This window comes from Physella acuta, unplaced genomic scaffold, assembly GCF_028476545.2.
Source record: "Physella acuta isolate Inbredline_101_S28 unplaced genomic scaffold, ASM2847654v3 ptg000837l, whole genome shotgun sequence".
NCBI classification, from domain to species: domain Eukaryota; kingdom Metazoa; phylum Mollusca; class Gastropoda; family Physidae; genus Physella; species Physella acuta.
This window is the reverse complement of record NW_026732354.1, coordinates 123,215-140,132: the sequence shown is the minus strand read 5'-3', so window position 1 is coordinate 140,132 and position 16,918 is coordinate 123,215. Positions and strand designations below refer to the sequence as shown.

The window sequence follows — 16,918 nt, the reverse complement described above, 5'->3', positions numbered from 1 at the left end:
TCGAAGGAATGGAGCAGAGGAATTTACTGGGCTAGTCTGACCAAAGCATGGCAAAGTCTCGACTTAGTTGAAATGAAAATAAGAAAATTAAACTAAGTTTAATCATATTAAACATTAGCTCTCTAAAATAATTTTATTTTATTTTTATTTTATTTTTTTGAGAAATCTAAATAACATTTTGACAGTTTAATTCTGAAGTATAAATCTTTATGAATGAAAAAAATTAAAACATTGATTTATACCAGATATGTGTCATTTAATTGTATGTCAACACTTTTTTGTGTGTAGTTGCATCATTGTGTTAGTGGGATGCTTATTCCTGCTTATGAAATAAGTTTAGCATTATTTTGGTAGCACACATCACAAGCTGGTGCTACAGAGAAACTGGGATCAAAAGGGCCTGTACTCCTCCAGTACTGCCCCTTTTATGCTACTAACCCAAGGGCATCTCTGTTTACGACTACAAACAAAAACTTTGGTAAAGAAAATTGTGTTTGAATAAAGTTTCTTTGTTACTGCTTCTCGCATCGCTCTAATTTAGGCTCAGGCTTGATTAGAATCTATAGTTTAAGCGGGCCGGTCGGTAGTGTGTCAGTCATTCCGTCATCGCTATAGATTTTAGATCCATAAAAGTAAACACACCACATGTCGTGCTTTTTACTTGCATCATCATGTCTTATTATTATAAATAGAGAAGGGTTTGTTTATATAACGACTTAAATGTATTTTATAGTTGCCACTGCTTTTACTCTTTCGCATAACGTAAAGAAAATATTAAATACACGCAAATCGCTAAAACATATTCAACGAATCAATGTCAAATATCATTTTCGTTTAGATTTCTAGAAAAATTGGATACATTTAATAGCAGTAGGGTCGAAACAACTAATTAATTAAAATCTTTTAATAGTTATGCCAGGAGTTGTCATTTAAAAAAAAAATTCACCGCACGCTAATAAGAAAATGTGATTGCAAAATCTCGAAGAGGGAATTATTGTTGGAATAATATATTTAGCAAAATATGAATGCAAATTCTGCAGACGTGTAAAAGGACATTATTGTTGGAATATTATAATTAGCATGGAATGACGAAAGGCTATCTTTTATTTATTTTATTCACCGAACGTACTGTTTACTAATTATAATTTTTAATCAACTATTCTGCACTACTATACATACGTCATCATGTTCGTTAGTTGCGCAATGGTTTTAATCATAAGTACTGATAAAAATACATGAAGTGATAAAGTGCAATATGATAGGGAAAACACGGATATATTGTATTCTGCCTTTTATTTATTTTACATCCTGAACGCACTATTTACTAATTATTATTCTATTTTTCCGTTTGCGGACAAGCTGGGGGCTTTATAGGCATTCACTGCGTCATGCGCGTCCGTCAACTCTCGGACAGGGTGTGATTTGTGCACCACGGGCTAGACTGTGAGCACTATGCATTTATGTTTGCACGTCAGTTGTGTTTATGTTATTAGTATTGTGTTTGTTCTTTTACTTTGTGTTTTTTTGCGTTTGCATTTGTGTTTGCATTGTCTTTGTGTTTTCAATTGTGTTTTTATTTGCGTTTGTTTTTTCTTTTGTGTTTGTGTTTTCTTTTGTGTTCTTGTTGTGTTTGTGTTTGCGTTGTTTTTAGTTTTTTCTGTTCCCAAGTTGGTACATTTAAAAAAGATTTAACGTTGCGGAGCACGGGTATGCAGTTAGTATATATATATATATATATATATATATATATATATATATATATATATATATATATATATATATATATATATATATATATATATATATATATATACATATATCTCTCTGTGTGTGTGTGTGTGTGTGCGTGTGTGTTTGTTATTTGGTATAAAAGAACGAGCTATTCACATCTAAAAATAAACAGGTGTCTACGAACTCTGTCGTACACCACAGTGGTTGGGGAATTCGGGGCATCAAGGTACACGTCACTTATCCTGCGGGGGCTAGACACCCCCTCGGGCGTCAACCAGTACATAAACTCTCTCTTAAAGACGTAGATCCTACCATCAGCAAATGTGGACGTTACATTACACAATGTAATAGCTAATACGGCAAGTTTTTTTTTTAAATTCTTTTATTTGCATTTTAATAAGGGCGGTAAGAAACAAAATGTTTTAAACGGAACAGTTTATCAGCGGCTACTGTACCTTGTTCTGCTCGGGGATCTCTGGACCTCGGCGTGTTGGAGCCGGGCCGACGTTTGGGAGGCTTGGCTGGACGTTGTGTGGGTGGCATTTTGTGGGTGGCATTTTGTGGGTGGACGTTGTGTGGGTGGCATTTTGTGGGTGGACGTTTTGTGGGTGGCCGTTTTATGTGTGGGCGTTGTGTGGGTGGGCGTTTCGAGGGTGGACGTTTTGTGGGTGGCCGTTTTGCGGGTGGCCGTTTTATGTGTGGTCGTTGTGTGGGTGGGCGTTTCGAGGGTGGACGTTTTGTGGGTATCCGTTTTGTGGGTGGTCTTTGTGTGGGTTGAGGTTTTGTGGGTGCTCTTTATGTGAGTGGACTAAATCTAACAGACTATGCTCAATGGAATAGTGTTGTTAAATATTATAGGAGTGGCTATGAGATTAAATTAGCTTCTTATAATCAGCTAGAGAATGTGTCCTTTATTCGTGGTCCGACACCTGGTGGTCAAGCTTTCTTAGATGGTCATCTTGGCCGTGACATTCAAATGGGAGACTCTATCCTTATTTGCATCAAGGATCAAAAGTTTGCTGAACAGTTTGGAGACATTGGAAATGTATTTTGTGCTCTTTTTTACTTTCTCGTATATACGAAGTATAGAGAAAGTATTGTAATCGTGCACAAAAATCACTTGAAATTTTAACAATTTTCACCGTATTACACCTCAGTCCTTCATCACATCCGAAGTATAGAGGAATTATTTTAATCGGGCAAAAATTATCAATCCAGATTTATCAAAATTAAGAGGTTTTATACGTAATCCAGTCTGAAAAACTGGACTTTGCAATTCTGTCCGTATGTCTGTGTGTGTGTGTGTGTGTGTGTGTGTGTGTAAACACGATAACTTGAGTACCGTTACAGCTAGGTTGATGAAATTTCATATATAAGTATTTTATCAAAATCGTAGATCCGTATCAACTTTTAGCGATTTCCGATAACCGGAAGTGATACTTTTCCTACTTTGAAATTTTCAAAGGCCTATAACTTGAGTACTATTTCAGATAGATAAACGACATTTCACATGTAAGTAAAAGATCTAATTTTCTATCTTCTTTTAAATTTTGAGTCATTTCCGTTGACCGGAAGTAGTAATTTACGCTACTTCCGATTTCTCAAAAAACTAATGTAGATTTTTAAAGTACTAATAATATTGCGCACTATTATGCACTTTTTTATTTAGCGTTCACTTGGTATGCAATTCTTTTGTCTACGAGATTTTATTCTATTTTTTTAAACTTTAAGTATTTAAAATGGATTAAAAATCATGTCTATAGCCCGAGTTCCCATCCCCTGTTATTTTATATAAAAATATTCGAGAAAGTTTAGGGGAGATCACTCCCGGTTTATTAATGAATGCTGAAGCCAAGATTTTTTGGTTGTTTAGCTGTTTAAAAATTATTTAAAATTACATCATTTTGTAAAGTCTTGTACTAAATCAATGATATTAATACAGCAAGTATCAAGCATCAGAATAATCTGATTTTGGTTTTTTTAAACTGTACAACTAAATATTATTTGACCGTGCGAGAAGGTGTTGAACTCAACCTAACAAGAACTTCGCACGGCTGTTACATTTGGTGGTGTCGGTAGGATAGGAATACTTAACACGATGATCACTCATTTTGTGGCACACACCCTAACACACTCACATAAACACAATTACGGAAACGTATATACAAAATAATCACTTATTTGGTGTCCCACACACGGGCACACACACAAATCCACATACACACACAATTACGAAAGCATATACACAAAAAGCATGCACATTTAGTACCAGTAGACATACACACGAGGATATGAAAGTCAACCACTTACAAGATATTACTTTATTTAGACGGTTGTTTGTTTATTTTATTGAACACGTTTGTCTTGTAGGTTCCTAACACAGTATTGAGACAGGTTGGGTTATATGTATTGACTTTAGTTTTCTGTGTCCTATTTTGATAAAGGCAGCATCGCGTACACGTGTTGCACATTGCTATAGGCGTGTCCGATTTACCCGTGCAGCGGCGTATCCTCTGGTCGACTATCTTGATGTGCTATGTTGTTTTAGCCAAGGTTAGTTCCGACACGAGTGGGCTAAGGATTGAGCTGACCCGGCAGTGGAGCCAGTAAGGCCGAGTGTCCCGAGGGTAGTCGGCAGAGAGCTGGGACCGGGAGTCGTACCTCCAGTATCTGGAGCACAGGACATGGTAGTTTAGTTAAGTTAGATAACTCTAACACACGACATGGTAGTTTAGTTATGTTAGATTACCCTAACACAGTACATGTTAGTTTAGTTATGTTAGATAACTCTAACACAGGACATGGTGTTTTAGATCTGTTAGATAACTCTAACTCTAACACAGGACATGGTAGTTTAGTTATGTTAGATACCTCCAACATAGGATATGGTAGTTTAGTTATGTTAGAGAACTCTTAACTCTAACACAAAACATGGTAGTTTAGTTAAGTTAGATAACTCTAACACAGGACATGGTAGTTTAGTTGGTAGTTTAGTTATGTTAGATATCTCTAATACAGGACATGGTAGTTTAGTTAAGTTAGATAACTCTAACACAGGACATGGTAGTTTAGTTATGTTAGATATCTCTAACACAGGACATGGTAGTTTAGTTAAGTTAGAGAACTCTAACACAGGACATGGTAGTTTAGTTATGTTAGATAACTCTAACACAGGACATGGCGTTTTAGGAATATGTTCATGACTCTGACCAGCTATATACAAAATAGGGACGCCATGGTCGGATGGTAGTGGTCATAATCGCTTGCCACAAAGTCTCGTATTCGGATCCCGAACTGAAAACCGTATGGCGTCCAAGAGTCCACTCAGCTCAAATAGGTAATTTATTTACGTTTGGATAAGTAATTTTTTTTTACAAAACCGATTATACAAATAATTTCTACTTCATCTACTTCATATGTTTTATGTTACTAAACGTCCTGCTTCATCGAAGACGAAAGCGCTAATTACAGATAAGTTAATTATTTAACGAGTTATATCCTGATTCTACTAACGTCGAGTAAAGAACGTACTTGTGTCCCTTAAAGAAGTAAATGTAGCCATCGAAAATGTTGAAAACTGAGTCGAATTGATCTGGCAACCCTTTCCAGAACTCCGAGACCCGCCGAGGGAACCCGCTGGAGTGGCCAGATAAATTCTCTGACCACCTGAAAAACTCGGCGTTCTGTAGACAAGAAAGTAGGTTAAGATGGGGAGGGGGGGTGAATTATTGAAAAAAAGTAAATGATGCGTATTTTTAGTTGATAAGGGGAAGACGTTGTTGGACATTAGAGCTTTTGGCTGCTAACTAGAAAGACTCGAGTTTGAATACCGCGCTCGAGTCTATAAGACTTCCCTGAGTCCTCACAGCTCTAATGGGTAACTGACTCACGTTAGGGATACCGAGGCGGCTGGGCATAATGCTGGCCATACTATCCCCTGTATGCCGAGGTCATTGAAGTGGGTAAACTCTACTTCATCTGCCCCATTTGACTTGGGAGTAAGGGAAAATTTGATGAAGCTCTACTCTTTGATAAACGTATGTATTTATTGGCATTACCAAGTTAAATAAATAATTTTATTTATCAAATTATTGAATGAATGTAAAAGCTACTTTAAAAAGAATAATTCCTCCATCGGTCCACTGCATGCCGGCTGTGACTCCAATGAAGGCCTTAGGTAGAAGCTTAGGGTAGCCTGGATCTTTTTGAGATCCACTGTAACGCCAATAGCGGTCAGCTGTGTAATTTGTATAGCAATAGTTATACAACTAATACAATGTATAGCAATGGTTGCACAAGTTATAGAAATGGTTGTACGAGGTATAGAAATGGTTGTACAAGGTATAGAAATGGTTGCACAATGTATAGAGATGGTTGTACAAGGTATAGAAATGGTTGCACAATGTATAGAAATGGTTGTACAAGGTATAGAAATGGTTGCACAAGGTATAGAAATGGTTGTACAAGGTATAGAAATGGTTGCACAATGTATAGAAATGGTTGCACAATGTATAGAAATGGTAGCACAATGTATAAAAATAGTTGAACGTGATTATTGACAATGAAGATATTGGAGACATTAATAAACTAATTACTTATTAATTAATTGTCTTTTTTCAAAATATCTCAGGACAAAATAGATCAGAAATAAACATTTCAAAACAATATATCCGAGGGCAAAATACCCAAGTTTCCTTGCACAAAACATCTCAGACAAAAGATCTCAGACAAAATATATATCTCGGCAAAATACGAAAAGCATTAAGGACAATATTGGTCGATTGAGCAATTTTTTTGTCTCGAAACATACTAAATGAATTAATCAAACGTATCAATACATCTCAATATATCAATTCTAAACATAACCAAAACCATAATGATATTATGGAAGTGTCACCTCTATAGTAAGCTGCAAACCAAACCCAGGTCTAGCATTACACATTGGAGTTGAATGAATAGGGCTTGTAAGTAGGTCACAACTTCTCGTTCTCGAACTTGCCAGCGAGTAGATTTCGAGACCGTAGACTTACAAGCCCTATTACAGAGGAATGCGGGAAATAAACTATAGGCAACTGTAGCACGAACAAAATATTAAAATTAAAATAAATATTTTAGTGTTAATATAATGCTAAATTGGCTGATGTGATTAAAACTCAGGAATTATTATTCTTTACCAAAACAATGCATCTGTTGTATCTGTATCTATATTTTCCGTGACACAATCTATCCATTACGCTACAGAAAGATTTAACAGTTTGTTATCACTTGCAAAGAATATAAATAAGATAATACTTTGCTCCAGATTACACAATGTTAAGCATTGTATTTTTTTACACAATTATCATGCTGGAAATCTTTAATTCCATCCTCTAGAAACATTGTAATCCCTTACATTTTTTTTAAACCCAGTGTATGCACTGATTATACAACTCATATGATATTATTATGATATTATATTGAGTTACAAGTTTGATTGTTTGTTATCAACGTGTATGTGTATACGGTGTATGTTTACATTCGTGGAGCCGGGTTTAGTGACGGCTATTAGGGGCAGATAATTTAGTTTGAAACGATTTTATATAGGGAGGTAAATAAGAGGAGGTTGCTTTCACGGGGGGGGGGGGGGTTGTAGGGTAGGGGTTGGGGGAAAGAAGGGAGGGGGTAGTATCGTCCTTAACGACCTACTAATTGTGTTTTAAAGCAAATATTTTCAGTGTCAGCATTGGTACTGTCGAATTCACAAATTATGAATTACTGAAAAGTAGAAAATTAAACAACTAAATAGCGGCGTATGATATGCCGCGGGTCGGCTCGTTGCTAATAAAAGTCGTAAATTATATTAAATCTAGAGCCCTAAACACTTGTCTTTTTAAAGAACTGTGCCAAGACATGAATAAAGATCACGAGGTTTTGATTTTCTACACTGCAATACGCTGGCTATCAAAAAGAAATATTGTGAATCGTGTTTTTTTTATATTGAAAGATGATATCAATTTGCTCTTGGAAGTCCAAGTTAAACAAGACCTTTTGATACACTTTAACGACATGGTGTGGATGGAGAGAGTATCATAACCAGCAGATAATATATTCGAACATCAACATACAAAATGAACGAATATTACCTCGGGGCATTTATATGCGGAATGACTCCGCGTCATATGAAAAACTGCGCACATGTTTGATGTAGTACGGAGCAATTAATACCCAAACGTGATTGATTTCCTTTCTAGTTTTAGTTCCTTTTATGTCTACTTATCTTTGCGAGAATAGACTTTCAACACTTTTCCAATTAAAAATTAAACAGTTAATAAAATAAACACAAATCTAAAAATAATTTATTTATAAAACACAACCATAAGCCTAGTAAACAAATAAAAATTAATTAAATTTGGATTTAGTCACGTCATCAGATGAAGTAGCCTACAAATACGGTCGATGAGCTGAGACAACAACACACAATTTTATCATGGTTGCTGTAATATTTGTTGCAGTGTTGGTTGCCAACATTTGTATCTTTCCTGGTAGGTTGATTTTCTAATTCCTATTTCATTTTTTACTCATAGCAGTTTAAAAAATATCCTGGCATAGATAATATTGACATTCTTCTTAGTTTGGTAGACTGGCGTTGTAATGTTTACCTCCGAACCTAATGTCCACCCTTATCTCCCATTCTCCGTTCTGTCGAATACAGTAGGTGGACAATTTTGTAAATGATTCATACGCACAACTAAACTTACTTGTGTGACAATGTGTATGTATGTAGGCGAGATATGTATGTATAAATGTAAATATATGTACATGTTTATGTATCATAGTATTTATATTTCTTTGTAAATGTATTCGCAAAATGCATAAGAACATTGATTTTTTTATGTGTTTAAGCATGTGTGTGCATATGTGCATATGCATAATATAGATAATCTAAGAAATACTTACAGATGTCTACTCATACACGTTGCACACGAACTCAGTTTGGTTAACTGGTGTACTTGTTTTGATCCTTGACAAAAGTCACAATCGAAGAAGCCAAATCCGACAATTTAGATTATTCTTAAAGTTTTTTATACATCTCATTACCTGTCCTTCATGTCTATTAGAATCGTACCTTCTGTTTACAATCTTTTATTTAACTTGCTCTATCTGAATGTCTCTCGTGCTCTTGTCGGGCTTATGTCGTCCGTCATGGATCGAAACTGGCGAGCAGATTCGGACCACTTCTACCAAACCAATTTCTCTGAAATATGACTATTTTCATGTTCATCTCCCCCTCCCTACTGTCACACACCGTCTCAAAAAGCCAGACCCCACATTTATGTTTCTCCTCCCCCTCGCTACTGTCACACGCCGTCTCAAAAAGCCAGACCCCACATTTTAAAAGACTTTACATCATCTCAGGCAGCATGTTTTTGTGGCTGAGGTCACATAAATAGGTGAACTCTACTTCACCTGCTCCGTGTCCCGCCAAGTCCCGAAAAGCAATTTTATTATTCACATCTAAAAACAAGCCACATCTTAGCTTACCTGTTATCTTTTAAAAACATCGAATTTTTTTCCTATAATTTTATCTGAGCTCAAACTTCCTCGTAGCTAATGTCAAATTAAAAAATAACTATTTAAAACAAATAGAGTGTGCTGCGATATTCCAACGTGGGAAAAATAAAACACAAAATGTTAACATTGACATGATAAGTTTCGTATCCTTACCACCAACATGGTGTCTATTACACTATCATCTCGGTCAGCTAGGTAAGCCTACCTACCAATTGGAGAAAATATATTGAGTTACTATACTTTAGCCAGCGCAAGAAAGTAAAATTACGCGAATATTATTTAAATTAAATTATTACTTAATTTGGCCAATTCCATTGAAATATATATATATATATATATATATATATATATATATATATATATATATATATATATATATATATATATATATATATATATATATATATATATATATATATATATATAATAATTAAGGCCTGAATGAATTCGTTTAGTAAAGAAATTAAATTATTCATTGTATTATTGGCCTACATTCTAGATCTAGAATTTAGACATATTAAAAACATTTAAAATAAAGAAAAATCAAACAAACAAAAATAAATATACACTTTCCGCTGTTAGTACTATATAGATAGATTTCCAACTTAATTAGAGTTGCATATTAAAATTTGTTTCGCTTTCAATCATTATGTTTTTACGTGTTATTGCAGGTGACTTTGCGCTCTATCTATATAAGGACGATGTAAGTAGGCCTATTCTAGATCTCGTAAGTCATTCTGTCTTTTTGTTCGTCATTTCGTCTTCTGTCTTTTTATTTGTATATCAGTCTTTCTTTTTTGTCTGTCTATGTGTCTATCCTATTAAAAGTCCCATAAAAAGTTTAGATATTCTGTTCCTCTAAACTAAACTCCAGTGGCAAAAACTTTATTAAGCCAAGAAAACTGTCTTCTTTATTACACAGCAACGGGTTAGGATCTAACGTCCAGTTAATAAATTATCAGTAGCAATTTTATGTTAATTTAGGTTTTTAAGTTTGCCAAGAAGGCATGTCACTTCAAAATACAATATGTGTACATATTTATGTTGACATTAGGAATGGAGCAGCACTCTATAATTAATTCTGAAAATGCTTTCGATAGTCTAGACTCTACACAGAAGCCATCTCTAAAATGACTTACCGTAGCATTGTTTTTTCTGAGAAATCCAAAAATGCTATCAAAATCATATCTGAAAGCTTCCAACTCATGTGGTAGCAATATCACTGACCCATTTATGATTCCAACAAGGCTGTGTTCTGTCCCCCAATGTTTTGCACTGAGCAATTGATTGGCTGATTACGCAAACTACACAAAAACCTTGAGGCATTAAATAAACACTAACAACTAGCCTAGAAGACCTAGATTCTACAGATATATAATAGTACGAGTACGCTATACTCTCACCTAATTTGACATTGTAGGCCCTATAGCTTTTTATTTCTTCAATGTAAAGTAACTACCTTCAGGGTAGGTTCGGTTAAATAAAATATGTAAGTATTTTATCATTAGATAACGTGCGAAAAGGGTGCTATGCTAGAGCAATTCAGTGAACGAGAAATAATGAAAACTGCAACTGGAAAAGATATTTTATGCGACACAAAAACAGATGGCGGTGGATGGATACTGATGCTGGTAAAATTTGTAAAACATGAAAAATAGCTTGTGTGAATTACTTGAATTTTTTGTTTAAACCAAATACACACTCACCAAATTTAACTTTCCTTACTATATATATATATATATATATATATATATATATATATATATATATATATATATATATATATATATGGTTGTAGCTTTTATGGTAGTACAGATAGCATGGTGTGTGTGTCACAATTTTGTACCATGTATTTAACGTTAGAAGCGTGTTCTTAGTGTCAGAACTTGAGGTAGGGTATAGAAGTAGATAGACGGAATTCCAAAGGGAAACTCGGTTGTCTATTAGGGTGCTAAAATACACTTAATATGAATGTTTTAATTATATTTTTGTCAATTGTCAAATTTTTTTATTTATTTGAAAATAAAAAAAGAGTCTAATTTATAAAAAAAAAACAGATAATAAGTTTTATTTTTTCTTTAAATCCTATAAACGCAATGGAACTGTTTACATAAATTGTGATTATTTATTATCGTAATCGCCACACAAAGTGATTCTATAATTACGGTCAATTAATACTCACACCTAACCCTCTCTATCGTAATTGTTTTTGTAATTACCAGTAAAAAGGTGTGTGATCAATACAGTGATCTAACCCATACCTATCACTATGATAAAAAATGATCTTTAAAGAACACAAAGAAGCAGTATATTTTAGTTAAATGTAGGCTGTTATTATTATTATATCGAAAAGTGTGGTTTTATACCAACTCTGATTTTAAAAACTTTCATTATGCTGTAATACTTTAGCATTTATGATGACGATATATTAAATTCTGATTATAGACAAAGACATTTTGTAAATACGAATAATGTTAAACTATTTCATTATATTCTAAAGTTATTATTTATTTGTTTTGACATTTATAATTAAATGTGTAGATATATACATATTTATATTAAGAGAGTGATTATCTCCCCTATTTCACTTGTCTTAAATAATTTCCAATAATTATTATGTAAGAAATTTTTTTTACAAGAATTACAAAACAGATTGTGTTACGTTCATTGATTTTGGTTGTAGTGTGTGTATATTTTTGTTTAGATTGATACGATTTTTGTTTGTCGGCCTACATTGTGTGTTTTTTCTTATTTCTTCAGAGAGCTACTTTCAATTTATTTTACACCATAGCGAAGTAATGAAATACAGCTAGTAATTATATATATATATATATATATATATATATATATATATATATATATATATATATATATATAACACGTATATAGAACGTGTTAAAAATTCGGCGCCTTTTTTTGCTCTTTTCGCTCCCCCTGCAACGAAAACCTTGAAACGCCTCTGAGTTGCCACTGCTTTTACCCTTTCGCATAACGTAAAGAAAATATTAAATACACGCAAATCCCTAAAACATATTCAACGAATCAATGTCAAATATCATTTTCGTTTAGATTCCTAGAAACATTGGATACATTAATAACATTAGGGTCGAAAAAACTAATTAATTAAAATATTTTAATAATTATGCCAGGAGCGGTATTTTTTTTTTAAAAATCCACTCATTTTGTTTGCATTGTCTTTGTGTTTTCATTTGTGTTTTTATGTGCGTTTGTTTTTTCTTTTGTGTTTGTTTTCTTTTGTGTTCGTGTTGTGTTTGTGTTGGCATTGTGTTTAGTTTTTTTTCTGTTCCCAAGTTGGTACATTTAAAAAGATTTAACGTTGCAAAGCACGGGTATATATATATATATATATATATATATATATATATATATATATATATATATATATATATATATATATGTGTGTGTGTGTGTGTGTGTGTGTTTGTGTGTGTATGTGTGTGTGTGTGTGTGATTTGGTATAAAAGAACGAGCTACTCACATCTAAAAATAAACAGGTGTCTACGAACTCTGTCGTACACCACAGCGGTTGGGGAGTTTGGGGCGTCAGGGTACACGTCACTTATCCTGCGTGGGCTAGACACCCCCTCGGGCGTCAACCAGTACATAAACTCTCTCTTAAAGACGTAGATCCTACCATCATGAACTGTGGACGTTACATTACACAATGTAATAGCTAATACCGCAAGTTTTTTTTTTTAAAAAACAGTATTCTTCTATGTGCATTTTAATAAGGGCGATAAGAAAGAAAATGTTTTAAACTCAACAGTTTAGCAGCGGTTACTGTACCTTGTTCAATGGCATCAAATGTAAGGGAACATAACTCTGCTCGAGGATCTCTGGACCTCGGCGTGTTGGAACCAGGCCGACGTTGGGGAGGCTTGGCTGGACGTTGTGTGGGTGGCCGTTGTGTGTGTGGCCGTTTTGTGGGTGGCCGTCGTGTGGGTGGGCGTTTCGTGGGTGGCCGTTTTGTGGGTGGACGTTTTGTGGGTGGCCGTTTTGTGGGTGGACGTTTTGTGGGTGGCCGTTTTGTGGGTGGACGTTTTGTGGGAGGCCGTTTTGTGGGTGGACGTTTTGTGGGAGGCCGTTTTGTGGGTGGACGATTTGTGGGAGGTCGCTTTGTCGCCGGTCTTTTCGTGTGTGGCTTTTGTGTGGTAGGTCTTTGTCTTGATGCCCCTGTGGAAAAAAAAGTAAAACCCGAATAACATTAAACGGCGTAGCCAGAGAGGTCTGGTGGGGCCAGTGTACCCCACGCAGCGCATTTTTCCATTATACTGAGACGTATAAGGTCGGCAACTTACATTGATCTACATATTTTTTTAACATACGCATGTAACAACATATACTAAAAACTAATTTCACGACAGTGTGCATTTTAGGCGTGATTTTAAGTTGTTTTGTTACTATTATTAGAATAGTGGTACGGGTGAAGTGGGAATGATTTGAATTGCAGTGTTGTGAAGTATTTAGGCACTTGACATCTACAGTTCTAAAGATGTAGTGGTAACTCATATAAATATCTTACAATGCCCAGTATAGATGTCAGTTTTGTGTTTTCTCATCAATGTCATTTAGGGCCCACATGTCATCGTGTGTTTTGGTGTCTAAAGATATATTGTTTATGAAGCAGACTGTTGTATAGTTCCCAAAATGACACCCAAAAAAAGTTCTCTAAATTATGCGTTATTTCTATAAGCTTTTCATGAGACACGCTAACATTAAAACACCATTAATACTATGTCTAGCATCATTAAAACTTCCTAAACTGACACCTTAAGACACTTAAACCTCTTCAAATGATACCCCTAATATCTTAAATTTTACACAAATAACCCCTGTAACATGCATAACTCCACAAATGACATCCATAACGTGCTTAAATTTCCCAAAATTGACAAATTAACACGCTTAAATTTCCACCAAATGAGACCTTTAGTATCTTAAATCTCCCTCAAAAAGCTTCCAATACACTGAAATCACCCTAAATACATCCCTAACATCATAAACATCTCCAAATGACATCCACAGCATCCTCAAGCTCCCTAAACAACATCCTACAACCGTGAAATCTCCCCCAAATGACACAAATGACATATGACCATAGAGTTCCTGTATCCTGCGAATGTCATCGGCGTGCAGCTTGTAGTTGGGGTCATACTCCCGTTAAAAGGGCGCCATCAGCGCGTCTTTATGCCGGCTGTGCTCAAGTCCAAGGGCGTGGCCGAATTCATGGGCGGCGACAATCTCCAGGTTGACGCCCTGTGTTTATGAAAATCATAATTTCATAGTAAAGAACTTTTGTTTGGACAAGGGTGATAACTGAGGGCGGCTTCGTCTACTGTAGGTAACATACATTTCTCAAGCATGTGTACATAGTTAACGCAGTCATATTTAACTGTACTCAGTATACATTTCTCTAGCATTCTGCTCCTGCTCTCGACCCCGGAAGGAATATTTCAATCCTCCTTGGAGGTGGGTTGGGGGGGGGGGCTAACTTAAAATTTCAGGGGTGGGGGCGGACACTGGTTAAAATATATTTTCTCGATTTAAATTATATATTTTGACCGAGGAGTGGTGTTAGGGGGGGGGGGGCAATTTACTAGCTCGGGGAGGCGGTGCATTGCGCCTATTGTTGCCTTAAAAAACTCAGCTGAACATCACTTGTTTAATTTCAAGCTCCCGAAAGATTTTTTTTTTTACAGTGGAGTCTTGTTAATGAAGATCAACATTAAATGGCGGTTTTGATACCAGAATTTATTTTTAGAGATTTATAACGAAAATAATGTTGGAGTAAAATAGTATCTAATAATGCCATTGGACGAGATAATCGAACTCAGAAATTATCGACCAATCATAACGATCGTTACATCTTACTTGCGGTGAGTTGACGGTCCAATCCTCGTCGTCGTCAAAATGTGTGTCACCAGCGATCTCACCATAGCCAGGGAAGAAGGCGTGGGCTAGTACGTTTCCTGGGGGGGGGGGGGGGGGGGGGGCATTGGTCGATAATAAACATTCATAAAAAGCTAACACTTTTTTTTTAAATATTAGATATACATAGTTTTCATCTTTGAATGAAGTAATACCAATGTAATGGAATCTTCACAAAGGAGTTATTATTGTGAAGTAAACTTTTAATTATGAATGCAATATAATTTTAGTTTGTAATCTAACTCGTTACGCCCTAACCCAAACCAAAATCCGTTCAATTATTATCTTAACCCATGATTTAACAGCTCTACTAATGCCACTGTTATATGAATGATCTTTTTTTTTTGGATACAGCTATGAAAAAAAAACATTTTCTAAAATAAGCCAAAGTGGTCACCTTGTCGGTCAAAGGGGCTGCCGTCCCCATGGTCACCCCGAGTGAAGCCTATGTTGATGTCCACCGCTCCTTGACCTCGCCTGAAGACCAGGGGTGTGACGTCAGACCACTTCCGGAAAGCTCTAGCGATGGCGTCGCTGCAACGCAAAAAATGACGTCACCACTATATATGACAAAGCTGGATGTAGTGTTGATGGGCTTACAATTACCGGTGCTTAACGTGGGCGGTGCCTGGTTCTTAGTAATATACTTAACCTAACATAACGAGTGTATAGAGGACAATGCAGTATTTCCAAAAAAATATAATCTCGAGAAAAATGAGTTTACAAATCTCATTCCAATTTTAAAATAGTGCAAAAATATTATGTTTAAACATACATAAAATATTTGCATTCTACTTTTCTGACATTGTACATGAGTGTTCTTGTAGCTTGCATTATTGACAATATAAGTAATAAGGTACATTGATTTCACAAAAAAAGTGGACATACTGCATTTGTCCTCTATGTACTCGATTATCTAATTTTTTACAATTATGATTTAAATTAGTGTTTGTCTCTCTGTAATGAATAACTAGACCCACGATTTCCACTTTTGTTTATATCTTATGTGTAGATCGTTATTATATATTGAAGACAACTACTTGCGTTCAAGTATCTGTATATTTGCATAATTCTTTGCCTAATTGATTTTTTAAAGAAGCTCTTTAATATATATATATATATATATATATATATATATATATATATATATATATATATATATATATATATATATGTAAGCTGCAGGGGCGGAACTACCATACCGCCAGACCCCGCAATGCGGGGGGGCCCAGGACGTGTAGGGGCCCAGTTCCGACCAAAAAACAATGATTTTTTTTTTCAAAAATTATGTTTTTCATGCATCTTGAAAGTGGTTTTGTAAAAAAAAAAAAACAGGTCTACTATAGCAGAGATTGTTGCGTAGAAAAATATTTTAAAATCTACAAGAGCTATAGTTTGAAAGGTAGGCAAATATTCAAACTACGTCCATGACTTACTTCCATTCTTTAAAATAGGTATGCCCACGAAGCTCATTTAAATAGTTTTGTACTATGTATATTAAAAAGCAATTGATTCTCTGAATTGTTATTTAAATAAGACGTACTAAACAATGGTATAGCTATAAAAATCAATATTTTCAAAATTGATATTATAAAAGCCAAAAATGAAAAAAATAAACATAACGCGAGAAACCTTTCACGAATCAAGCTTACGTCTTTATATATTTTTGACCAGCCTTATTAGTAGT

The 16,918-nt window shown here is 35.0% G+C and overlaps 1 protein-coding gene across 2 annotated transcripts in view; it reads right to left on the bottom strand.

The window, feature by feature from the left end:
* The window catches only part of LOC131951915 (matrilysin), a 29,433-nt gene that overhangs the window by 8,779 nt on the left and 3,736 nt on the right, over nt 1-16,918 (bottom strand). The window contains exons 5-12 of one of the 2 annotated variants that reach the window (XM_059314354.1): nt 15,629-15,765; nt 15,175-15,272; nt 14,400-14,559; nt 13,090-13,476; nt 12,782-12,946; nt 5,844-5,968; nt 5,263-5,414; nt 4,067-4,401 (exon numbers count right to left, since the gene is read on the bottom strand). In XM_059314354.1, coding sequence (XP_059170337.1) covers nt 14,464-14,559; nt 15,175-15,272; nt 15,629-15,765 — 331 coding nt within the window. In that variant the 3' untranslated portion in view covers nt 4,067-4,401; nt 5,263-5,414; nt 5,844-5,968; ... (1 more) ...; nt 13,090-13,476; nt 14,400-14,463. Of the gene's footprint in view, nt 1-4,066; nt 4,402-5,262; nt 5,415-5,843; nt 5,969-12,781; nt 12,947-13,089; nt 13,477-14,399; nt 14,560-15,174; nt 15,273-15,628; nt 15,766-16,918 lie in introns of those variants that run through there. The other variant, XM_059314355.1, reaches the window with a different exon arrangement.